Consider the following 26,217-nt stretch of genomic DNA (forward strand, 5'->3'; position numbering starts at 1 on the left):
CAGGCAGTAATTACCTTTATGCTGAGTCCTGACACCTCAGGCCATCTCTGCCTGTCATCTGCCTTATTAGAGGAATAGAAGCGTGTGCTTGTATGTGCGAGTGCATGTTTTGTCTGTACGGAAATAAGCTGCAAACGAAAGCATATTCAAATAACAGGGAGCAAAAAAAATGAGAGCGTGGGAATGAGATGAAAAGCGGGAGTAAGCTCTGTGACTTTTGTTGCTTCCTCGAGACTTTTTCTTCACAGATGAGCTAAATAGAGAGGGAACACCCTTCCTGCAGCTTAAGCCTCATATAGTACTTTTAAGACAAGTTTATCTAATGCATTGTGAAATAAATATTAAACATAGTGTAATTAACTTCATTTTAGTTGCAGAGCAACTTTCTCTCTGTTCATATTGTTGATATTTAGGCATTTAACCTGAAATCGGAGCCTTTCGTGGATTTGTGAATGGCGAGAGGGTGGTAGCTGATGCGCACTCTCTCCACCGTGTTGATTATTAACTCACTGGATTGTTAAATCTGTTTGTGTAAATAGAGCAGGTTTTGTTTGTGGATATTTAAATGTAAAATATTGAAAATAAAAGGAGGGGAAAAAAAAAAAAAAAGCAGGTTAACCCGGGCAGTAAATGTCTTTTAATGCACTGTGGTGATGAGCAGTCACACAACCTCAGCTGGGCCTGTGTGTGTGCTGTAAACATGAATACAGATACTAATGTGTGCACGCACACACACAAACACTATTCAAATCATTCTCATTAACAGTCTGTGAATCACTGCATTGACTCCTAACTCTGTTGTGCAAGTAAATCGGAGAAAAACAAACAAACTGGAACAATAAAATCTGAAATAGTGCAAGGCGTCGGTGTGTTTCTTCAGAGTTTGTGATCCAGCAGCAAGTGTTTTTTTCTTCCATTACCATATTTCGTGACCTGCATTTTAAAAACAATCTTGTCAAGCTAAGAGTTAAATGATGTCTCATGCGCTCCCTCTGCTGGCAAATGCACTCAAGAAAAGGAAAACGCTCCTCTGCTGTACCTGATCCACGTCTTTATTTTCCTTCTTCACACACATTTTCAACTGGACCAAAGTATTATTTCACAAGGTGAAGTCAAGTTAGTACCACAACTGTAAACAAGTCCCACAAAATCTTACATGTGTCGCTACCAGCCTGTTAAAATTTACTTTTTCCCAGCTAATCACACTTTTGGTACCAAGATTTAAAAAAAAAACAAAAGAAAATTTTAAAATAAGCTCAAGTAAATCTTTAAAAATGAATAAATCCCACAAATTAAGATCAATGTGTCCAAAAAGTCAGGCGATATTTGTAACATTCCTTCTGGTCAAAAAGCGACCACTATTGTACCAATACTGCTGTTAGAAAACAAAACACTCACAGGGTTTCAAAACCTGAAGAGGGATTTGAGTGATTTCCTCTTGAAGCCAGCTGTCACATCTGTGTACCGAGCAGTTAATCCGATGATTGTCTTCCGTGAATTAACATATGCCAGCAAAGTTTTAGCACTATGTAGTACCATTGCGTACATTAAATACACTTAACGTTACACTTATAAAAGCTCTGCATTGTGCCCCAAAGCTATATTTAATGCAACCGTTTGCCTCCTTACTACACCTTCTTTTAATATTTATTGTGAGAAGGCAAAAAAACAACAAATTCCAGGGAAGTGACTCAGAAAAATTCACCACAGTTCTGTTTTAACTGGATGGATTACAGGAAGGGGAACAACAGCTAGCTCACGCCAGACTTTTCCATCAATAACAAAGATTACGCACCATCAGATCTGCCCTTTAGATGACCTCTCAGAAGGGTAAGAAAGCAAAGGTGCAACATTTTTGCCAATAACAATGCTGGTTGTCTAACTGTTGCTGGTTTTGCAGATGTTTCGCTCTCATCCCAACTCTCACTCGGAGCCTCTGGACTTGTCTGATGTCAGAACGCAGTCGAAGGAGGCCGACAACACTTTGCAGATGGACTGCGCCTGCTCCTGTTCAGACAGACAGCAGATGTCACGCATCAGGGAAAGGAAACGCACAGTGACCGTGTAAAAGACCTTCCATTTCGTACTTACTGAGCTGCTGCACTGGTACACCCAGATGCTGCACTCTTCTTGCTCTGTGTCAGTGGTTTTCAGAGCCAGCAGGTTCTTCCCCGCGCCTAGCCCGTCATCGTAGCACAGCATACGCACGATCAGGTAGAGAGGATGGCGATGCAGCACATTCTGAGAGTGTAGAACAAAAACACATAGTAGGGGTCTTTTTCAATTTGTTAACTCCGTTTCCAAAAATGATTTTCAAATCATTTGTGTGCCATGTTTAATTTAAGTTAAATTACGTTAAAATTAAACTGTTAAATCAAATCACATCAAAGGTTGGAAGTGTGAAATTTCACTGCACATTCACAGAATTCACGCTCACTTTGAATTTGATGCCAGCAACATTTTTCAGTGCATTGAGGGCAGGAGCATGTTTACCACCCTGTTGCATCACCTCTTCTTTTTAAAATTCAGGTAACCGAGGAGCTCAGTTGTTGTAGTTTAGACACCAAAATGTTCCTCCGTTCTTGGGATACTCTTCGAAATGACTGTGTACCACCTTTCTATTCCTTTACTACTCACACACTGGTCCAGCGACGCCACCTTGACGCCGTACTTGGACACTACGAGAACCATCTCCTCATCTCCGGGAACAAATGGCAGCTTTCCATCTTGCTATGAGAAGAGGAAGCAAAATTTGCAGTACCTTCTCTGTTTTATATCAGAATAATTACAGCATGTTTCCAAGGAGAAAGGTTAAAGTTAAAATGTGCCCAGATCTTTCTCCAGCTTCTTACCTGAGCAGCATCAATGTAGTTGATGAGGTCCAGCGGTTCCTGGAGGGTCTTGCTCATGTCAAACTTTAACTTCTCAATAGCACCCACATATTTCACCCGAAACTCAGCGCATGTCTCAGATGTGTTGTTCCCTATAGACAAAAAACAACAACAACAAAAAAAACACCAGTTAGAAAATTAAACTGCGAGGCTGCTTCAAAATTTTAACAGGAAGTCAAGCTGACCTGAGCTTTTGGTGGAGTCCGTGTCAAGGCTGGCAACAGTACTCGATCTGGAGAGTCCTCCCAAGCTGGAGTCCACAGACTGCAGTGAGACAGAAACATTAGACAGCGCCGCCTTAATGAAACGCAAAGACACACGTGTCTGCATGCTTGTGTTGTTAACCACCTTGCTCTTTGTGCTGATCTCACTGCTTTGCGAGCTGCTGCTGCTGTGGCGCTTTTTGCCTTTCCGGAACATCCTTCACCATGACGACCGCATCCAGCCCTCCAGACCCGCTGACCTGGATCATCACAGGGCTCAGAGTTAAACGCGCAGCATGGCTGCCTTCTCAGGTGTTAATGGAGCCCATAAATAATTAAATGCAGGACACAGGAGCATATACGGTTTGAATAATTGATACCTAGTTTGTTCCTCTTTCTTATAAGAGAAGAAGAAAAATAAAGATGATCCCACACTGCTTAAATGACACTGGGGATCTGGGCTCTGGGGAGGCCAATCCATGACTGATAGTGTTCTACTGTGTGTTTCTCTACCCTGGTATACTTTTACTGCATTGGCAGTGTTTTTGGGATTACTGTCATTCTGGAAAATAAAGGCGTTGCCAATCAGGCCCTTTCCCGATGGCACTGCCCAGTGGATTAAAATCTGATGGTACTTTTCTGTGTTCATAATTCCATCAATTTTAAAAAGGTCCCCAACAGCACTGGCTGAAAAGCAGCCCAAACCATGAGAGAGTAGTGTGTTTTACAGATGGCTGCACACATTCACCATTGGACCGTTCTCCTCTCCTCCTTTATACATGCTGATGACATTCTGAACCACTAATGGCAATTTAAAGAAAGAGAAGATTCATGGGTGTGTGTTTAGTGGCTTCATTGAAAGTAAAATATTAAGAAATGAGGGCTGGCTTAAAACAACTGCTAAATATCTTTCATGAAATTCATGAGATTTCTTGGATATTTATATAATTTGTATTACTTTGGCAAGTACATGTTTCCGGTTGGTTTCTTTTTAAAAAATAAAAAAATAAAAATTGGGCTTTATTTTTATTCTAGCGAACTAAAATCCTTTCCCTCAGTCTTCTAGACCAGTTTTAGTTAAACTATAATAACCTTGAGTCATCCACACAAAAAGACATCCTAATTAAAATAACAACATCCACAAGTGAAAGGTGAGATATTTGTTCGAGTAGTTTCTTCATGTAGGAAGGTGTACTTGTCCTGGGAACTCTGAAAGCAAAGTTAAACTAAGGCTAGAAAAGCTACAGTATATTCAGTCACCACCGCTGCTAAACCGCATTTCACTTTCAACTTGAGTTTAATCACGTCTGAGTCTGAAAATAACTCAGGACCAGAATACTCAGAATAACAGACGATATAACACTCAAACAAGAGCCTAAATTGATAATATCGATTATAAACACAAATGTGTGAGATTATTTGTACTTTTTAACATTATAGTATAGTATTACAGTACTATTTAACAACGCGTACAACCACCAAGTTTAAAAACAGGAGCACCATTTAAACAGGAAACTACACCTGCAACTGTAACAGCCTCGTTTAGGTGCGGCTTGAACAGCGTGTCTGTAAACAGATGAAGCTAACGGAGTCCCAGGCTACAGACACCAAAGGTTAAGACGCCTATCACCCAAACTACGAGCTGCTCTGTGCTTGTAGTGCTGTAGCTACAAGAAAACCTGAGTGACTCAAACTTATCCTACTCACTCTTGGTCGCATTCATTTTAAAAGTTACAAGCCGAGGACTTCCTCGGAGGGGCTTGTAAAGAGAGTGAATTATCTAACGCTAACATGACTTGAAACATACCTGTTGTAACGAGGTGCTCTCAGTGTACCGTTTATCTGCTTTTCTTCCAATCCACTTTCTATTTATCCACAGTTTGACTCTTCGGCTTCCCTTTGAGCTTTGAAGCCTACACCCAACACCACTTAAAGGGGACGCAACGCAGAGGAAAAATAAACACATAAAAATCCTACGAATAATACGGATTATTGTGTCGATACATTGCTGAACTTAAAATAGATAATCCTAAATTGAGCTAATATATTTAACTGCCGTGCCTCTTTTTGCGTCGGGTTGTTTAATAAATGTTAGATCAAAGCTGGTAAAAGCCAACCGACGTGCGTCTCGGAACTTCTGTCACACGACTTGATTCCAGTCGGGCGTATTTTGGACACGCCCCCGGAAGTTCATTCAGAAAACACATTGAGTGCAGTATTATCGGATTTGTTATTATTATTTTATTTTATTTTTTTGTATTTTAAAAATGACACTAAAATTTTAGAACAGAATGGCCACAAAACGCAAAATAGAGATAATTGTCCCTGCCGAGGAAAGCGACCAGCTCCTGATTCGTCCACTGTGAGTTAATTTCTATTTTTTAGATATATGCACATACATATAAATATTATATTTTATGGCTGATTCATTGTGCCACCATAAAACCACATACATGCACTGATACCGTATTTGGCTCATGTTGCAGCGGTGCTGGGCAGGAGGTTGGGCGGTCATGCATTATCCTGGAGTTCAAAGGAAGGAAAATTATGGTAAAATAAATAATAACAAATAATTGGTTATACACTTATATCAATAGCAATAATAACTATATTACGGTTACCTGTTTGAAGGAGTACAAAGTGCAATTTTTTGTTTTTGATCCATTCATTCAATACAATTAAATTAATTTTATTATTTTATATATTTTGACATATAGTTGCCATTGTAGTATTTCATGTCCGAAAGCAGCATTGATGCAGATTGGATTTAAATGAACAAAGCTGTATTTGTGTGTGGCAGCTGGACTGCGGCATTCACCCTGGATTGGAGGGGATGGACGCTCTCCCATACATAGATTTGATTGACCCAGCTGAGATAGACCTGCTGCTGATCAGCCAGTGAGGCTCAACTGCCCTGTCTCCTTTACATTTTCACATTTTTCCTGCACAGAAACGACAGTTTAGATCTCTAATTATTGCTGGTTTTATGTGTTCTCATTTCAGCTTCCACCTGGATCACTGTGGAGCTCTGCCCTGGTTCCTCCAGAAGACCAGCTTTAAAGGGAGGACCTTCATGACTCATGCCACTAAAGCCATCTACCGCTGGCTCCTATCAGACTATGTTAAAGTCAGGTAGGGGCAAAGGTGCCTAGAGACAATTACCTTTTAATTGCAGTGCAGCATACAGTCATATTTTTATTATTATTGCAGTAACATCTCGGCAGATGACATGCTTTACACTGAAACCGACCTGGAGGAGAGCATGGACAAGATAGAGACAATCAACTTCCACGAGGTCAAAGAGGTGGCTGGGATCAAGTTTTGGTGCTACCACGCTGGTCATGTGCTGGGAGCTGCTATGTTCATGATCGAAATAGCTGGAGTCAAAGTAAAATTGCTGTTGTTTAATCGATAATGATAAGAAAGGATTGTTCGCTTAATTTTTAAAAAAAAGCTAACCTACATGTATATTCCCCATCTCCTTTTCCCTCCAAAGCTTCTGTACACAGGAGACTTTTCCCGCCAAGAAGACAGGCACCTCATGGCAGCTGAGATCCCCAGTGTCAAACCTGACATCTTAATCATAGTATGACATTATTTAACTATAATAAGTCACATTGAACACCTTTTTAAAAGGCTCCGTAGGTGATCGAAACATAGTCAGAAACTATTATTTGTCTTTCTGCAGGAGTCCACCTACGGCACTCACATCCATGAAAAAAGGGAAGAGCGAGAAGCTCGGTTCTGTAACACCGTCCATGACATTGTCAACAGAGAGGGTCGCTGTTTAATCCCTGTGTTTGCTTTGGGACGAGCACAGGAACTGCTGCTTATCTTGGGTTAGAAGTCATGTTTGACTCCCTGATACTGAAAATGTGATAATGTGTGTCAATATTGTTAACCTCAATGTTCAAATTTATGTTTAGCACTGGATTTCCTCTGATAGTTATGACTTTGGTTATTTGTCTTCTCTTTATCCCATTATCACTCATAGAAGTCTGTAAGATTGGGTTTAATGTTCTCTTGCAGACGAGTACTGGCAGAATCACCCAGAGCTCCATGACATCCCCATCTATTATGCTTCTTCCCTGGCCAAGAAGTGCATGGCTGTGTACCAGACATATGTTAACGCAATGAACGACAAGATCCGCAAGGCCATAAATATCAACAACCCTTTTGTCTTCAAGCATATCAGCAATCTGAAGGTAGAGACTGTCACAGAAACCCTGTGCATATTCTCAGGCTTGACTGTCTCTCTCCAAAAATAAAGCAGCACTGTCTATTCTTTCCAGAGCATGGATCACTTTGATGATATTGGCCCCAGCGTGGTGATGGCGTCTCCGGGCATGATGCAGAGCGGGCTCTCCAGGGAGCTCTTTGAGAGCTGGTGCACCGACAAGAGGAATGGAGTTATCATCGCCGGTTACTGCGTGGAGGGCACACTCGCCAAGGTTAGAGCACAGCAGGACAGCAAAAAAAAATTTTCTGAGCAAAGTGGGAAAAGATGCTGTGATCTAATAATCGATATGCTGATTCAATTGCACCAGATTGCCGTTATTTACAGCAATTTTCAAGCCATCAAATTTAAAACTCAGAAGCTGTGACAAAAGACAGGAATTACTCATTTTTTAAAGAAAATAAATTAAGTTGCCACAAGAAGAAGGAAAAAAAGTTTTCAGTGTTCTTTGTTCATTTTCTCTAATAAAAATGAATCGAACATGTGAAGTTTTTAGGTCATTAATTTGGCAAAGCAATCAAACTGAAGGCTCTAAAAGCAATTTACGTGCCATTTTCTTTAACTATTTTCTAAATCCTTTCACTGACTAAATGATTTATCAAGAAGATAATTGTAAAATCAGTCCTCAGTTATTTGCACACTCTACAGCACATCATGTCTGAGCCCGAGGAGATCACCACCATGTCGGGACAGAAGCTGCAGCTAAAGATGTCGGTGGACTACATCTCCTTCTCCGCCCACACTGATTACCAGCAGACCAGCGAGTTCATCAGAGCCCTCAAACCGCCACATGTGGTATGAGAAGAAAACAGTGTGGTGAAATTCACAGTTCTCTTGACTCGTCTTTTTTTGTCCTTTGCATAAAATGTTGCACATGTTTAATTTCAGATCCTGGTACATGGGGAGCAGAATGAGATGGCGCGCCTGAAAGCCGCGCTGATCAGAGAGTACGAGGATAACGACGAGGTTCACATCGAAGTCCACAACCCTCGCAACACTGAGGCTGTCACGCTGAACTTCAGAGGAGAGAAGCTGGCTAAGGTGCAGTACGCTTTTTGTGATCAGCAGTCGCTGAATTGTGCGTATGCTTTTTAATGACACTGTTAAAAATGACAAATCCACTGAAAATGGATACACTTCTCTTCTCAGGTGATGGGCTCACTGGCTGATAAGAAGTGTGTTCAGGGTCAAAGGGTATCAGGCATACTGGTGAAGAAGAATTTCAACTACCACATCCTCAATCCCTCTGACCTTTCCAGTAAGTTCACTTTCATTGTCCCCAGATGGAGAACAGGGCCACCAAAGCATTTTAGTAGCGTTGATGCTTCATGACTCTGTCATTGTTTTGGGGTATTTGGCCTCAAAACTAAACCAAAGTAGACTATGAATGAATGAATGAAACATTCCTCCTCTCGGAGCTGTACTGACCTGATCTGTCTGTTCTGCAGCGTACACAGAGCTGGCCATGAGTACAGTGAAACAGACCCAGGCCATCCCCTTCACTGGACCCTACTCACTGCTTGTCTGCCATCTGAGGAATCTCACAGGTAAGACTGCGTGACCATTTCTGTGGGAATCTCGATGACCATCTCTGCAGACAGTAGACTGTCTGAGACCATCCAAACTCATAAAAAGAAACAAAAAAACACAACTGCCCACATTGTTGCAGTTTGACACGTACTGCAACCTTTTGAGTTTTGTCAGCGTGTGAGTGATTTTTACCCCGTAGTGGTGACCGTCTTTCTCAGGTGATGTTGAAGAGCTGGACGGAACTGAGAAGAACACTTTGAAGATCTTTAAAAACATCACTCTAATCCAAGAGGCCGGCATGGTGCTGCTAGAGGTGAGAGCCCACAACGTAGCGCTGTGCTTTTCACACCAGTGTGCAAAACTGGGAGTCCTAAATGTATTTCTTTAGAGGATAGACACAGGGTTTGATATCACTGAAACACTCTAATAATCCTTTTAACAAGGTAAGAAGGTGAACACTGCACCAGTGTGCCACGTAATAGCAACTACTCATTTATGTTTTCTGCTGCTTTCCACGTGCATGTGTCCAGTGAACTACAATCCTGGGTTTGGTTCGGTGCAGACTATTGACTGGATCACTCTCCTTTGTAGCCATATAAAATCTAAGGGACAACTTTATGATTGGTTATTTCTGCTCCTAGCCACAGATTTTTAAAGGGAGTGTACGTTGTGATGCTCAGAGACAGCTTGGGACTTGTGTTTTATTAATTTGTCTTTATCTGCTGTTTCAGTGGATAGCTAACCCTCTAAATGACATGTATGCTGATGCTGTCACCACCGTGGTACTGGAGGTGCAGTCCAACCCAAAGGCTCAAAAAGGTCAGCTTGGTTATATAGACCCATATAAAAGATGGATGTAGGTAAGATGAAATCGCACACTGGTTTGTTCACACACACTTTGAAGCCTGAAATGAAACAGTTTGGCTGTGACATTTGAGCTAAGGGCTGTTGAAATCCCCAATCCACCTGATGTCATAGAAGTCATAGTCTTGGTGATTCTGGCCATTAGATTGTTTCTTTAATCATTTCTTTTGGTCGATGATCATGCACTCCTTGTTAGTTTTTGGTTTTTATGACATATTAAGTTCCCCTTTGTTTTTCTCCTTGCTATAATCAGGACCTTTGGATGTGTAATACACCTATTATGGTCTAGCATCCAGAAACTGCACAAATGGATTGGGTTCTGTGCACAAAGTACTCATGCACTATATTAACAGTTCACTCAGAACTTTATATATGGGACTGTTATCACGAATACCCATGAAACACCTGGAGTTGCTTCATGTCACACTTTTTGGGAATTATTGTCTTTAATCCTGCATTTGTGTGATTGAAAAGTGTGTGCAATGACACAGTTTTAAAGATTTGGCCTAAATAATTCTGGAGTGAATGAGCCTAAACATGATGACCGGACTAGTGACACCATATAACCTGTGACTCTCACACATGCACGTATGACTTGCCAGTTTCAGCTGAAACAATTTCAGTGTTTCAAACCATGTTCCAGAGTTTTTAGTTCACCGTTCATGAGGTTTCAAGAAGAAAATGAAAGACAGATCTGAATGTTTGAAAGTGTTTTGGAAAAACTCTGTAAAGATTAGATGAACAATACTCAAAGGATAAATCCAACTGGTTTATTTTGTTAGATAAGTTGAACAAAAAGTTAAACAAGCAAGTAAATAAAGAAACAAGGTAAAATGAAGTAAGAGCAAAAAAGTTAACAAGTAAATAAAGAAACAAGGTAGAGGAGAGAAAACCCCAACAATCCCCTCTGAGCAAGCACTAGGCGACAGTGGGGAGGAAAAACTGCCTTAAAACGGGCAGAAACCTCCGGCAGAACCAGGCTCAGGAGGGGGCAGTCAACTGCCGGGACTGGTTGGGGGGGTGAACAGAGGTGGAGCAAGACGAGGCTACATCAGTTGAAGAAGCAGTATTGTCCCTCTTCCGGAAAAAGCTGAAGAATTTTTTCTTCTTTTTCATGGACTTTTCCACGAGGGCCTTTTTCTCCAGGATGAGGGTTCTCAACTCATCGATGGTTTCGGTGTTTTACTTCTCAAGTTTCTTGCATGTTTGTTCCACCTGTTCTAATGTTGCTTGTGTTTCTTCAAGCTTTTCTTTGAGGTCTTTGGATGTTGCCTCCTGTGTCAGCTTTGCCTTCTGCAGGTCTGCATTTCTCAGTTGATCTTCTTTGTGCAGGCCTTCTAGCTGCTCATTTCTTTTCTGGATATCGCGGAGCGTACACTGCAGGTCTTCATGTGTTCTGTCTTATTTTTGCTTTTGGGCCTGCATTTCTGTGTTTTCCCGCTTCAAGTTGTTGAATTCCAACAATATCCCCTTAATGAGCTCTGAGTTGTTTTTTGCCATTTGATCGATCCTTTTCTGCATCTGTGAGCATCGTTTTTCCAGTGTTTCCTTTTCTCCCTCCAGCTCACTTGTTTTGACCTTCAGTTCATTACAGAATTCTTGCATTTTTTGATTTTTACTCTCAAAGTCCTTGATAATGCACTTTTCTTCTGTCAGTCTTTCTTGCTTTTGCTCTTTCTCTTGAAGGAGGTCTTTCTTTTGGACCAGTGTTTGATCCAACCTTACCTTCACCATTCTGTACTTTTCCTGCATGCCTTGGAGTTCGCGCTGCAGGTCGTTTTGCTTTGTGTCCTGTTGTTCCTTCTGTTGGAGGACTTCTTTATTTTTTTCTTCAGCTTCATCAAGCTTTTTTTGGAGCAGGTGATTCTTTTGGTCCATGTATTGCAGATCCCACTCTATCTTATCAATCGTCGCTTTCCTGCCTTGAAGCTGCTCGGACATTTCTTTAACTTCAGCGCTCTTTTTCTTGTTTTCTTTGATGAGGAATACAATCTGCTCTCTGGCTTGAGCAAACTTGATCCCCCAGCCCTCATTAATAATGTTGATGTCGGGCTGGCGCTGTAGTGTTTCTTCCAGGTGTTTGTTTTGTGCTTCCATTTGTAAGCACTTCTTCTCCAGGTGACGTTTTTCTTCTTCAATTTGTTGAATTTTGTTCTGGAGATGGTTGTTTTCATTCCTACTCTCCTGTAATGCCCTTTGGATGGATAAGAGGCCATTTGGAGAAATTGGCCGGCCATGCGTTGAAGGAGAGGCGGCGTAATCTTTTTGTCTTGGTTGCCGTAATCTTGGATACATGTTGGCGTTTGTATCCGATGACTCTGAGAGGTTTCCAAATTTTTCTGTAGTGAACGTTTGAAGGCTGCAAACAAACGAACTAAAAATTGCTGTTTCTCACCCCTACTTAAGGAAAAACTTCAAAGGATCAAAGATCCTTGTGACATCATCACTCCTAAGCCAATCAGATTGTCACATGACATTTTGAAATGTGGAATGGGGATATATTTTTTTTTAAACAGTTTTCAAATTTAACTTAATATTTAAGTGTTTCTTACTTGACCCGCTTAGTCGATTAAAAAGTTAATTGCCACGAATACCCCTAATGTTATATAACAGACCACAGAAAAAAGACAGGTTTTTTTCTACGTGACAGAGCTATAATAAATGTTTAGTTTTTTTTAATCATCCTACTTTTTATAAAAGGGAACATTATTTAAAGAATATGTATTTAATTAAAAAACTCTGTATTCATCTAAAGGGTATAACAAGAAGGGTGACCTTCCTGCTCGAAAATGAAATGACCAAAATAAATGTATTTCTCTGCAATTACAAACTCTGTGTAAACAGTCTTGGTGTCAAAATAAAGCTAACACTGGTGAGATGTCATCAGAGCTGTAAATATTACTGCAGAAGTTACTGTGACTCAAACATAGAAAATTTGATTTTTTATTTCCCTCACCTAATTTTTAAAAGTATTTTATAGCAGCGGTCCCCAACCCCCGGGCCTCGGACCGGTACCGGTCCGTGAGTCGTTTGGTACCGGGCCGCGAGAGTTGAGGCTCAGGTGTGAAATGTATAGTTTTCAGGGTTTTTATCGGTTTTCAGCGTTGTTTTGTTATCGTTTTTATTGTTTACTCGGTTTTCCTGGGTCTCTTCACGTGTGTTATGAATAAATTTTCTTTTTTTCGGTACCGGTACTAGTTTTATTTTGTTGTATTTATCCGCGACACCTTAAAGGCCGGTCCATGAAAATATTGTCGGGCATAAACCGGTCCGTGGCGCAAAAAAGGTTGGAGACCGCTGTTTTATAGCATATAACACCTTTGAAAATATGCTTTGGTTCCCATTTAAGTCCAGAAAATCCTAAATCAAGATATGGATATTACCTGTCCACAGATTCATGGTGACGTAACTGCTCTTTTAACTGTCTGGTGTCTTTGCTTTGTTTGTTGTTTGCAGACATGGTTTACATGAGCTTTTAGCTGAGATTCAGAGGTTTCTGTGGACACTACTCATGTCAGCACTTATATTTCGGACCTCGTGTTATAATCGATTAAACGCGATCTCCTCCCTTTTGCCCCCATTTTTGATGTTTTGGGTGCAAATGATCAGGCATTACATTCTCATAATAAATCAGATAAGATACTGCAAATAATTAAGCATACTATACTTTGTCATATATATTATGTTACATGTGACCATAATTTTAAAAAAATATTTAAAAGATATATAGTCTTAGTCTTTAATTGAAGAATGTTTTTACTAAAGTCATAAATCAAATGAAAAGCAGGGAAATTATAACATAAAAACTGACATTTTTTGCTGTAAGAGGAGTCGCCCCCTAAGGGCCATTAGAAGTACTGCATTGGTTTCACATTTCAGAACTCGATGTTACATCCATCTTTTAAACACAGTTAACAAAGCGCCATTAAGCACGTGGTGTACACGTGTGTTTAGTTGCTGCTGTAAGTTTGAGGCGGGTGCTATCTGGTTAATGCCAGTGATCTGCTTTCTGCCTTATGAGCAGTGATGGAGACCCAGAGCAGCACTATGGACATGGATGTTTTCCATACTCGGCTAGAAGTCATGTTGCAGTAAGTGACAGAATAAATCCATAAAACATTTTTATAATGCAGTAGCATGAATATTTTTGTGGAAATGAAGTTCCTCGGATAAATAGTTGCTAAGCTCTTAATGAATTATGTTATTTGTCTGCTGTCTGTTTTCAGGGACATGTTTGGAGAAGAATGCGTGAACTTCAGCGATGGTAAAATCATCTCTGTGACTGTGGACGGGAAGACGGTGCACATTTGCTTGAAAACAAGGGTGAGGGTCTTTTGTCCTGTTAATGGGAGCTGCTGATTTGGTGTTTGAGTATGTCGCTGACTTCTTATCCCCTCACCAGTCTGTGTGCTACGAAGATGAATGCACAGAGGACGATTCACTCAGAGAGATGGTGGAACTGGCGGTGCAGCGGCTCTATGACGCTCTAAACCCCGTTATCTGAAGAAAGACACACACCTGCCTGCGGGTCTCCAGACATTGTTAGTGATCAGATATACACACACAGTTGGGACATCGTGTTAATGTAGATTAAAAACAAAATGCTGTGATTTGCATTGAAAAACACATTTTATCCACAGAGCATAGAAAGCATCAAATGTTTAAACTGAGAAAATGTATGATTAGCTCAAGACGAGCTCATTTTTACTTGGATGGCAGCATCACTTCTTAGGAAAGTTGGAACAGTCATGTTTATCCACCAGATTGTCTGTTTTATGTATTGTAGATGATGAGACAGTCTTCGTAATTTTACAGAGGAACATTCTGAAATTGTTCCACAGTTTACAGAGCTGTTTCACAGACTGAAGAAACACAGTAACAAGTGAGCAAGACTGACTTGCGAGAATAAGCTATGTGATGTTATTTAACAGATTCTTGTGTTGTTTGTATTGTAAGCACTTTTAATTATAAAATACATCATTATGTTAACTGCGTTTGAGTGTAGATTCACTGCAGGTTTCATTTGACCTGAGTTCATTATTAATATGCACTGATATGACTTGTTTACTTTTAAATGTGATGTGTGTGAATTTCTAAATGCACTACATGTGCTGTAAGTATTTGTTGTTTTAAGAAGGCTTCTACTTTAAAAACAGTGTTGTGTTTACTTTTGTCGATTTTAAATATACAGTATTCATTGTAATCGTGTGATCTTTGGACATACACATGCTTGTTTTATGTAATTTAATATTTATTTTTGTTTTAAAATCTGTTCTCACTAAAAGCACTACATGCATTGACAAAATCAAATAAAAAGAGGCAACACAAACAGTGCCCATAAGTCTTTTATTCATTAAATATCTGAAAAAATATACCCAGTAATTTCACAATAAATATAATCAAAGGCACATTCTTTAAAAATAACCATCTGATTTTAACCATAAAGTTGCTTTAATTCCCATTTTGGCTGGACTTTCAAGATATTACCACACCCTTTACTTATATTACTATAAATATGTCATAAATAGTAACACATTACCATTGAAGCTTGGCTTGTCATTAACATTTGTATAATTTCTACCAGACAAATGACTTTATTAAAGCCAAAGGAGCTGAAGTGAACGGTTGTAAACCAACCACCGAAGCGCTGCTGTGCAAAAGGTAATACAGGATGAACCAAGACCACAAGTGATTTCTATTTTGTCATATTTAACCTCTTCTATATGATGTATTCACAAACAGCAAATGTGCATGTTGCACATATAACTTTTTTTGCTGATCAAAGCTCCAGAATGAGCTATTTTTAACAACACATTTGAACGGGGGAAAAAAAAAGCTTTAACTAATGGATGCTTGTTGTTTATTTTCATGACAATTTACTACCCGACTTAAAATTAGGTGAAATGTTTAATAGTGTGATCAGTGGAGGAGTTTCAAGGGGGACCACAGTGTCCCTCATTTCCCAGCAGATTTATTCATCCCCGTTTTAAGTTGATTAGTAAACCTATGGCTACCACCAGCAGCATACCAACTCCCAGCTCCATCATCTTGCCCATTTCCTTCTCGCCTATAGTGTCCTGTTTCTTCTTCAGTATCTCCTCTTTGCGGACTCGGATGTCTCTTTGCCTCTGCAGCTGCTCGCTGTAGTGGGACTTGTAGAACTGGTCGAAATCAAAGATGCCTCCTCGGCCGTCTGGGTCCACCACGGAGCGTCGGCTGTCGGTTTGCCGTCTGCCTGCGCTCCCGCTCGTGTCCTTGACGGAAGGCCTGACTGTAGTGGTGAGGTCTGCCAGACTCAATAGTCCCAGGTCATATTTCTTCCTGAGCCCCTTGTTTCCCAGCACGGTGTAGGCCTCGCTGATCTCCGAAAAGCGGACTGTGGCCTCTTCGCTGCCAGTGTTTCTATCCGGGTGGTAGGTGAAGGACTGCTTGTAGTACGCTGTTTTTATCTGGGTTCGAGTGGCGGAAGGTGCCACTTCAAGGATATCATAGTAGCCAGTTTTGGTTTTGTAAAGAGGCTCGGATCCATCACCGCTGTAAGCCCTGATAAATGACCGCTGCCCGTGTTGCCAGTACAAATGCTGACTATAAGGGCTCTGCTGTCGGCGGAAAGTGCGGGGCGAAGTCCTCCAAAACCCGGCGCGTCTCCACTGTCGAGACAGATTCCTGTTTTCTCTTTGTACCTGGTTCTTATTATAAAGAGAAAACTCCTCAGGAACATAGTAATGGTAATTTTCTGCAACCGCTCCGTTCTCCCAAATAGCACCAAGCACCGGCTTTACACTTGTGTAACCGTCCCGAGAAGCTAGAGCACGGTCTGTGTGCGCGGCGTCTTTGGCTCCATACGGCCTGCCATTATGACTATCACCCCAAAGAAGCCCTGCTGGCAAAGGCGAACCGTGTGAGGCACCTTTCTCGTGTTTACTGTGGCTGACACGTAGGCAGTAGTTATTTAATTTGTGTAAGAAACCGTGCGCCCTCCTTCCAAAACAACTCCTGACCTCCGCCATGTTTCCTCTGACGAGTGCTATGTTCGAAGCGTGTGTCGGGTAATCTCGGGGAGTTTTTGTCTTCTTCTTCTGTATAGGGCTTACTGGCGGTCGGCAAACAGCAAAATGGTGCATTACCGCCACCAACTGGTGTGGAGTGTGGACTGAAAGAAAGAAAGAAAGAAAGAAAGAAAGAAAGAAAGAAAGAAAGAAAGAAAGAAAATCCAAATTCTCCCGAACAAATGGGTCTGCCTTAAAAACCAAAATACAGCCTGATAACTTTCACCTATAGAGGTCGTGCGAAACAAATCAAGTCGAACTTCACTTCCAATATAAAAAAAAAAAAAAAAGTATTGCTATTTATTGAATACTTTCTCTCTTTTTAAACTGGGACGTAGAAACACTGAAATAAGAGGTCATGCATAAATAAACTAAAAATCAAGACACTTATATGTAATCAATTATCATCTAGCTTCTTAATGAGAGAAAGGTGAAGCCAGATACATCAGTAAAAAATATGGACACTCTAAGTGACTTAACAACAGTGATGGGAATAAAGGCGTTACAACTAACAGCGTTACTAACGGCATTACTTTTTTCAGTAACGAGTAATCTAACTAATTACTATTCCTATCGTTACAACACCGTTACTAACAAGAAAATGCGGAGCGGTCACGTTACTATTTTTCAACAAACAGACGGTTGAAGCTGTGTTTAGGTTACTGCACCTTATATCAGTTGCACGGAAGTAGCTGTAAGTAATCTGGACGCTACAGCTTTAAGTAGCTGCGCGCGCTCCTGCGGGTGGCAATCACTTTCTGCCCAACGATCACTTTTTTGCACAACACCTGGAGCTAAGGGGGCAAAAGAATCGCATGAGTGCTGCTGTTTAACTGAGGAAGAATAAAGTAGTCGTAGTCGGTAAGCCAATCACATGACCACTTCAAGATGACAAAGCAACAAGGTGATATTTTTAAATTTTGAATTTTTAAATTGTGTTGATAGGCCACGTAAAACCAGAGTCATGATAAACAATATATACATGGCGTTTTTTCCTCAATAGTTTTGTCAAGTTTACTGTCTAAGGACAGCGCTAGCAAGCACTCTGCTTATGACCAAAAAAAGAAAACAAAAACCCACCCCTTTGGTGTTGGTGGAAAAATTCACAATGTCCACCAATCAAAAACTGATAGGGCAACCTGACATTTGGTTGTTTAGGAAGAGGGGGAAGTTTTAGGAGTGATGAGAGAGAGAGAGAGCAGAAAAAGAGAAAGAGAGCGAGTTTTGAGATGTGAGAGGTTTGTGACTGTGGCGTGGGTGTGGTCCTTGGCCAGCTGCAGAGGAGGAGTGACGCAGTGAGCTCCCGGGGCGGCGCAGGGGCGGGGTGAACAGGTGTGCTGGGATCTGACAGTGATTGTGTCTCTTTATATGTTGGCAGTGACAGACGGAGACGGAGGTGACAGCAGAGAAAGAGAGCACGGGAGCATATGTGTCCACGTACAACCCCGAGTTTAATAAAAAGTTCTGCATTGTCAAAGTCGCTCCGGCTGGTATTTCTTGGGTCCACCGTTACAGTGACGCTTAACATGTTTGGAGTGTGTAGTTAATGTGTTGTCTCGTGTAGTTAGTTAGTGCGTAGTGTTGTGCGTGTGTGTCATAACAATGAGGTGACTGCTGTCTGCAGGTATCAGGCTGTGATGTTCTCCTTTATAGTGGACAGAAATTATTTTTTTGGAGTGGCACAAATAATTTGTGTGGCATCTTATTGAATGCAGAACAGCTGATTGTTCTGTAAATAGTTTGAAATGGTTATTTAAAAAAGGGTAAAAGGTAAATGGCTGCAAATAACTTTGTCTGCGAAACTTGTGCATATGATTTTAAAATTGGCAATTTATATTAAAGTTATGAAATATGATTAAATAAACATGTTTGTGGTTGTTACAAAAAACTTTTCTACTTGGGATTTATGTTTTTTGTCTGATTTTGGATCAATTTTATTAATACAGTATGTCAAAATGAAAACATAACTGTAAATTCAAACACGTGAGGTTGTGCTGAAAACAATGATACCAAACAAGGCAAAGTAAATAGTTTTTAACGGTGAAATGTAGAGGAAACATCAAATGTAATGAAAAATGACCAATTATACCCTGGACCCCAGAGGGTTAATTTTTTTTAAAGTAACGCAATAGTTACTTTATAAGTAATTCATTACTTTTAGAATATTGTAACTCAGTTACCAACTCAGTTACTTTTTTGAAGAAATAATTAGTAACTATAATTAATTACTTTTTCAAAGTAACTTGCCCAACACTGCTTACCAATATAAATATCACTGAAAAATGATATGACATATATTAGTGGACATGCAAATGTCAGACTTTAATGTCAATTTTATTTCTATAGCACATTTGAATGCAACAAGGTTGAGCAAAGTGCTTTATAAGTTGGTCAAACCAAAAAAGATAAAACCGTAGATCGATCGAATTAATGGAATAAATATGGAATAAAAACAAACAAAAACAATAAAATGAGCTATATTGGTGGCGGGGTTAGCACAGAGAGACAGATAACCATTCACCATCCACAATCATAACATAAAAAAAACACATGGTACTCAAACTTAACCCAAGTTAAAAAAAAAAAAAAAAAAAAAAAGCGACCAGAGCAAAACAAAACACACAAGTAAAATATATGTGTCAAAAACAAAGACATAGCCTAACATATTAGAAAACCTAGCCTTATTGTAAGGCTGTATTTGTTGTTTGGTTAAAATGTAACTAGTTATAAAAACATTATAACTTGACTGACTTAAATTTCATAATTTCTAGAAGATTCTTTTGTCCTCAAATATAATGATTAAATAATAACAATTTAACGTATATATTTTGACAAATCTATTCTAAATCAATTAAAAAAAAAAAAAAGAATGCATTTTTATTGTGAAGGACGCCGTTTGATCCTAACCGGAAGTGAGTGCGGTCTTCTTTGTCGTCGTAAAACATTTCATACCAGCGTTTCGGATCCACTTAGTGCCTGCGTTAACAAATGCAGCGATGCCCCTTTTTTATGGTCTTTCTCAGGTAACTTCAGCTACTGACTTAGTACACTGACTGCATCATGGTTAACCTCTGCTGTCTCTGCTGCGGTGAACTCCCTGAACCCCGCCCCCCTCCTCCGGGAGCAGCGCGGGACTCCCGCTCCGCACAGCAGCAACATCAGCAGCAGCAGCCTGCTGGCTCCGGCCCAGACGCCTCGGGGCTGAGGGGGCCACCAAAGGGGGGAGCGAACGGAGCGCTATTAGGAGCGAAGCAAGTGAATAAAAAGGAGTGAGCTTCCAGTTTCTCTCGGACATGCGAAAAAGTGCAGCATGCTCTCATCCGATCAGGACTCTGCGGAGGACGCGGCGGCCAGAGGTCTCAATGATGTTGATGGAGAAGAGGAGGAGGAGGACTCACCGGCTGAGAGTGATGTCCCGGAGGAGGTAAGAGCAGACAGATGTAGTCATTATTTTTTCTTCTCTGATAACTTCCAGAAAAGTAAGTAGTAGGTAATAAAGAGCCATATGTTCATTGTTCAAATGTAGGAGGAAAAGCCACACAAAACATGCGGTTTTGTTTCATTACTGCCTTTTTGGTGCCCCGTGCAGTCATCTCTGTGCCATCACTTTCACCTGCAGCCAAACAGCATCATTGCTTCTTGAAATGTCACAATAGTTAATTTGACATAGTGGCAGCACACTCGAGTGATGTGGAAAAGTACTGTAACGACAAAAGCACAGATTATAGTCTTGCACAACACAAGTTTACATGCATGTGTCTGCATTAGTTCCTCCACGCCCTTGGTGTTTACTGTCATCGCGTAATTACTGTGCTTCTGTCTGCAGGGGGATGACTCTGACCACATTTCTGTGGTTGCAAACAACTTGTGCCTATTTTTCCCTTACATTTCCTGAGTTCAGCTTCCTGTAAACTGTCTCCATGACCAAGGATCTAGCATATATGAGTCAGCTTTTCTTTTTTATTAAAGGGTAACCTTTTTCAGATGTCGCACCTATGATGTCTGCAGTCACAAGGCTTGGGCCGCTTCAAAGTCCGCCCTCTCTGGTTCACAAGAACCGAATCCCTCATTTGCTCCACAAATAACTCAGGTGGAACCGGCAGTGTAAGGCATCTCCACCCCTGTGGCAGTGCAGTAATGAATGGCTGGCTGTCAGGATAAATCCTTTCACTCCATAAAACACCAGAGGTAGTCAATGTGGAGGAATATCACCACGAGACAAAAACAAATTTAAGCATTTGAAATCAGGAATCTCAGATAATTGCTTGACAAAATGCAGTCAATTTAATTTCAGTAAATAGTCTGAGCTAAGGTTCTCTTTATGCACTCTGGAAGTTTTGACTGTTAGTGTTACTGATGAAATAGCATTCAGCCAGTGTGTTTGCTGAATAGGACTGTTTGACCGCTGCTCAGTTTTGCAAATGGGAGCACTTTATGTTTCTGTTTGGGCGCTCCGCTCCAAACCTCCCAGTGCTCCGCAGAGTGATGGATGGGTTTGTGACAAAGTGGTAACAAGAGAAGCTTTCAGGACATGTACTCAAGGGAGAGTGAAAAAAAGTGGAAAAAAAGATACTTTTACCCTACTATTTCTTTGGGTAGCTAAAAGCTTTGAGATATATTTTATTCTTTACTAAGAACAGTATAGGCCAACTGCAAGTAGAATAAAATGGACATGTTCAAGAGAAGTACTGGTGCTTCATAACTGAAATTAACTGTGGTCCATCTATAAATTTTCTTAACTGCTTATCCTATTCAGAGGTTGCGGAGGATGGAGTCTGTCTCAGCTGTTATGGGGCAAAATGAGGGCTGCAACCTGGACAAGCAGACACCTACGGCAAGTTTAGAATCACCCATTAACCTAACATGCAGGTTTCTGGAGGAAGTCAGAGTACACGGAGAACATACAGCTCCATGCAGCCTCACCCAGCTGGTGCATGTGAAGCCAGGACCTTCTTTGTGTGAGGAGACAGAGCTATGAGCCACTGTGAACCCACTGTGTTCAGTTACAGTCGACCTCTATTTACTTTAGCTGTAATTTAGCTGTTAATGCAACTAAAATGTGTTGTTTGGAGATGGAACAAACAAACTGCTTCCATTATTGATAACTGGTGGAACTTTGTTTTGCAAAATAGCATGAAAAAAGCTTGTATCCATGCCGACACTTCCATTAAGAGTCTTTCTTTCAGGAATAAATCTTGTTTCTCTCTCAACATCATGCAATACTTGATTTCTGCCACTTTATTTTTTACCTTTATTATGGTGATCTGATTTTTACGAATACACCTGACCTTACCTAAAAAGATCAGATGCTGTCTGCCGTTGTTATTTACATTTTTATCAGATTCTATCATAGTCATGTACACCATTGTTCTCTGTATGCTGCTGTTAAGCGGCTGTCTCTGTGCGCCCGCAGGCACAAACGTTTGTCTCCAGACTCAGAAGAGAATTAGAAAATAAGACTCTTTAATAAGCAGCCGCTATTATCCAGGAACAATCTACAGAAGGTGGTCCTCCACAGTAACCGGTGTAGGATCAAGAAAAAAGTTCCCTTGATCTGCTTAATTGCTCTCATAATTGCTCTTGTTTTTGATATGGTATTGCATATGATCCGGTTAACTCACTTGTACATGTTTTACTTACATTACAGTCCCTGCTGAATCCCAGTGTTCTTCCTTCAGTGTGATTTTCTCTGTGCTTAGGTAGGGAAAAAGCGCTTCGATTTATAGCTTAACCACTTTCATTTGCATTTCTGCTGCGAGCCTTAAAATCGCTGCCATGTTTAGCGGGTTCATTGCTTTAAGTGTGTTTTTTCATTACTCTCCCCTTCATTTCTTTTCCATCCCTTTCCCTCGCTCTCTCTTTCTCTCTGCAGCAGCGTCCAGTCAAGCAGTCCCTGGGTGCTTGCGTCTGTCGGGAGTCCCACTGGCGCTGCCTGGTGCTCTCCCTGCTCATGTACAGCTGCCTGGGTGCAGTGGCCTGGTGTAAGCTGACCCGGGTCACCAAGATAAGCTTCAACTCTGCCCTCACCTCCTCTTTAACATCCTCCTTTACCTCCTCCCTGCGGGGCGCCTCTGGGGTGGGCATCGGAGGACACGCTATGATCTACCACGACAGCCCCTGCTCGGACGGCCTCATCTACATCCCCCTGGCCTTCCTGCTCATGCTCTACGTGCTGTATATTGTGGAGTGCTGGCACTGCAGGGCCAGGAGCGAGCTGCAGTGCAAGGCAGACGTGGACAGCGTGTACGAGCGGGTGCTTCGGATGCAGCGGGCCCAGCCTTGCATATGGTGGAAAGCCATCAGTTACCATTTTGTCCGGCGGACACGACAGGTGACCCGGTATCGTAACGGGGATGCGTACACCACCACGCAGGTGTACCACGAGCGAGTCAACACTCACGTGGCCGAGGGCGAGTTTGACTACAGCCACTGTGGCATGAAGGATGTATCACGTGACCTTAGAGGCCTGGAGAGGCATCCAGCCATTCGCCTGCGCTTCACCAAGTGTTTCAGCTTCACCGAGGCGGGCCCAGAAAATGATTACCTCAGCCAGAGAGCCAGGTTCTTCTCTGAAATCGAAGGTTTGGATGATTACATGGAGGCTCGGGAGGGGATGCAGCTGAAGAATGTGGACTTCAGAGAAAACCTCTTAGCCTATGTAGACCCAGACAGCATGCCTTGGTACACTTCCCAGGTTGCCTTCTGGCTGGCAGCTCTGCTCATGCTTTCCTGGCCTCTAAGAGTGCTCACGGAGTACCGCACTGCTTACGTGCACTACCGCATCGAGAAACTGTTTGGGTTGGAGTACACCCACAGCAGCCCCTCCCCTCTAGATGAAGACAGGCCTGTGGGGAGAAATATTGGTTGCGTTATTCCCAGAGTTGACACGCTGGACAGCACTGAGATGGAGTGGCACATACGCTGCAATCGCCAGGTGATTCCCAGCTACTCTGAGGCGATGCTGTTAAACATGAGGACAGGGGCTTCTAATTCATTACAAGACACGTCTTCCTCTAACTGCCTTCTACTGGACAGCAGCCAGACTGCTGAGAGCTACGGAGCGCTCCAAAGCCAGGACGACTGCGAGCAGTGCAGCGAGCTGAGCGGACAAGGAGCTGGAGGAGGCAGGAGGAGGACGATCACCAGCTCCAGCTGCTCCTCCATCCTGTCCTGCCGCGGAGCGCTGTTCCACTCGCACCTCTCCTTGGACACTTCTCGCTTTTCCCTCTGCCGCATGTACGGCTCCCATCGAGGGAGTCGCAGCAGCAATCTGACGGAGCCCTGCTGCGCGGACGAGCAGTGCTGCCCGTCGGACTCCAGCCAGCTGGCGCTCAGCAACAGTCCACCAACGTACAGAGACGCACACTTCTTTCCTGTTCTCATTGTGCACCGGTCCGAGGGCAGCGAAGGCGGGAGGGAAGTGAGGCGCTACTATGTACGGAGGGGGTCATCCTGTGTGGAGACGGCCTTGTGAGACAGTGGTTAATATCAGATATGATGGAGGGTATGGTGGGGTTCATTGCTATGTGGATCAAATATGCACTTTTAGCAAGTTTCACAGTAAAAAGAAATTAAAACAAAAGGAAACCAAGAGTGTTAATTTATTTATTTTGAAAAAAGTTACAGATAGCGATAGCACTGAACTTCATCCACATCCTGTTGCTACACCAGGGAGTCTTATCTTGGAATTTTCATGTCTTTGCTGCATGATCTGCGCATCCTGCTAATTTCATCATCTGTCATTTGCAGAAATATTTTCATTGTGTGTGTGTGTGTGTGTGTGTGTGTGTGTGTGTGTGTGTGTGTGTGTGTGTGTGTGTGTGTGTGTGTGGTGTGTGTGGGTGGGTGAGGTACCTTTATGGTTACAGAGCGTTGATCCATTCAGAGGCACATGTAAGAAAAAGAGGTAAAATTTAAAAAGTTGCATGTTGTTGCAGACCATTTGAAAAATTAAGACACGCCAGGTTGAAGCCAAAGACTTTTTTTAATGTTATTTTTTATTGAGACCTAGAAAAAAACAATGTGGAACATGTGAACTGAAGACCGTGATGTGAATGTCTAAGTGAAAACAATAAAGGTGTCAAAATGTCTAAAATCCCAATGAATGTTATCACTAATAAAATGACTTTTTAATAAACTGTAACAAATATTATAACATGTGTGTCTGTGGGGCCCTCAAAGCACAAGATGAGAAAGAAAGGAGACAAAACAAGGAAACAAGATCTGAGTTAAGTTTTTTTTTTTTTCTCTGATCACATTGATCCAAAGCGACAATGTCACACACTCTCAGACTCACAGCTCACTGTTACGTCTCCTGTCCTTAACTGCAAGGGCACAAACTCTAAAGATAGAGTTGGGACTTCACTTCAAATAACACCAGAGGGACGAGTGGTACAAATGAAGCATATATTGATACAAAAATAAATTCAGCATGCCTTTTAGACTGGAGAGTTCATTTTCTGAATAGCAAGCTAAGTTTTTGATTCACTCTACTTTAAATTCACCCAGTCTTATTAGCATAGTAAGTAACTGCGCATTGTTAGAGACTTCAAAATGTTTTTCTAGAAGAATTTCTAGTAAAATTTGGGGTTCTAAGACTAAGATCTTTAACTGAGGAGAAAGATTTGATCCTTTTAAACTGGAAGTTATCAATCCTTTTATCTCATTCAACTCATGCAACTTATTGTAACAATTGGTGGATTCCCCCCCCCCCCCCCCCCCCCCCCCACAAAAAAAAAGAAAATGTTTAAATAGTGACATTCTTATTATCGAATGAACAATTTTTTTCTTTCATCTGCCTACTACAAAGCACCGTTGGTAATACTCCGTTTTCCACTTATTTTCAGAGGAGATTTTCTATTTTGAAGATTGTTACACATCAATATTATTCAATTAATATTAACCAGATTAATGTTTATAAACAAATTTACAATTTTAATGTAAAACCATTCTAAATTTGCACACTACAAATTGTAGTTTGAAAAACACAAGGCCACTTAATATTTTATTTCATTTTATTTTATGTCAGGCATTTACATAATTTGCAAAAAGTCATTAGTAGGCTATATAAAATAACCTATATGTGTTATAGAGAGATCTTTGTTAAAATTATTATCATCTGAGAGGCTGATATTAGTTATTTGCCGATATATCAGTATTTATAAGGGCCAAATAAATATGTTATTAGTATTGATGTTGCATAGTTTGTCCACTAGTGGCCACTCACACAACTGGAGGAAGGAACACATAAGCTGAAGTAACCAGTGATTTGTTGTGACAATAAAACCATTTTTAAATTCATTTTTATATTATCTTATTGAGGACTCATGAGTAATCTGTTTATGTTTAGTGTGTCTAAACACTGGCGGATCGCTTTTTAAAATCCCGAAAATATCAGCTAGTCTTAAAGATCCTGTACCAGTCAGGCGCTAGAAATTATAGGA

The 26,217-nt window shown here is 41.2% G+C and overlaps 4 protein-coding genes across 4 annotated transcripts; 2 read left to right on the plus strand and 2 right to left on the minus strand.

Moving 5' to 3' along the window:
* Positions 1-1,261: 1,261 nt before the first annotated feature.
* itgb1bp1 (integrin beta 1 binding protein 1) lies at positions 1,262-4,957 on the minus strand. The gene is made up of 7 exons (XM_085343037.1): positions 4,902-4,957; positions 3,240-3,354; positions 3,077-3,155; positions 2,853-2,983; positions 2,638-2,730; positions 2,092-2,241; positions 1,262-2,007 (listed from the first exon to the last, which is right to left on the minus strand). Exons 2-7 carry the CDS (start codon positions 3,309-3,311, stop codon positions 1,924-1,926), a joined length of 609 nt encoding a protein of 202 aa, XP_085199163.1. The 5' UTR covers positions 3,312-3,354; positions 4,902-4,957; the 3' UTR covers positions 1,262-1,923.
* Positions 4,958-5,385: 428 nt separating this feature from the next.
* Positions 5,386-14,229, plus strand: LOC146612438 (cleavage and polyadenylation specificity factor subunit 3). The gene is made up of 18 exons (XM_085342417.1): positions 5,386-5,456; positions 5,581-5,644; positions 5,895-5,992; positions 6,098-6,226; positions 6,305-6,482; positions 6,591-6,680; positions 6,783-6,933; positions 7,124-7,299; positions 7,387-7,545; positions 7,980-8,126; positions 8,220-8,372; positions 8,481-8,589; positions 8,780-8,878; positions 9,080-9,174; positions 9,593-9,680; positions 13,750-13,816; positions 13,952-14,048; positions 14,128-14,229. The coding sequence occupies exons 1-18, from the start codon at positions 5,386-5,388 to the stop codon at positions 14,227-14,229; spliced, it is 2,073 nt and encodes a 690-aa protein (XP_085198543.1).
* A 959-nt stretch (positions 14,230-15,188) lies between these two features.
* LOC146612439 (uncharacterized) lies at positions 15,189-16,735 on the minus strand. The gene has a single exon (XM_085343243.1). It carries the CDS (start codon positions 16,733-16,735, stop codon positions 15,701-15,703), a length of 1,035 nt encoding a protein of 344 aa, XP_085199369.1. The 3' UTR covers positions 15,189-15,700.
* A 3,349-nt stretch (positions 16,736-20,084) lies between these two features.
* On the plus strand, positions 20,085-24,248 carry LOC146612440 (transmembrane protein 151B). Its single transcript, XM_085343103.1, has 2 exons — positions 20,085-20,198; positions 22,647-24,248. The coding sequence occupies exons 1-2, from the start codon at positions 20,085-20,087 to the stop codon at positions 24,246-24,248; spliced, it is 1,716 nt and encodes a 571-aa protein (XP_085199229.1).
* The last annotated feature ends 1,969 nt before the right edge of the window (positions 24,249-26,217 follow it).

The sequence above is a fragment of the Diplotaxodon limnothrissa genome, linkage group LG19 (assembly GCF_057381915.1).
Source record: "Diplotaxodon limnothrissa isolate DT_005_m linkage group LG19, D_limnothrissa_male_GT1.1, whole genome shotgun sequence".
Lineage (NCBI taxonomy): Eukaryota > Metazoa > Chordata > Actinopteri > Cichliformes > Cichlidae > Diplotaxodon > Diplotaxodon limnothrissa.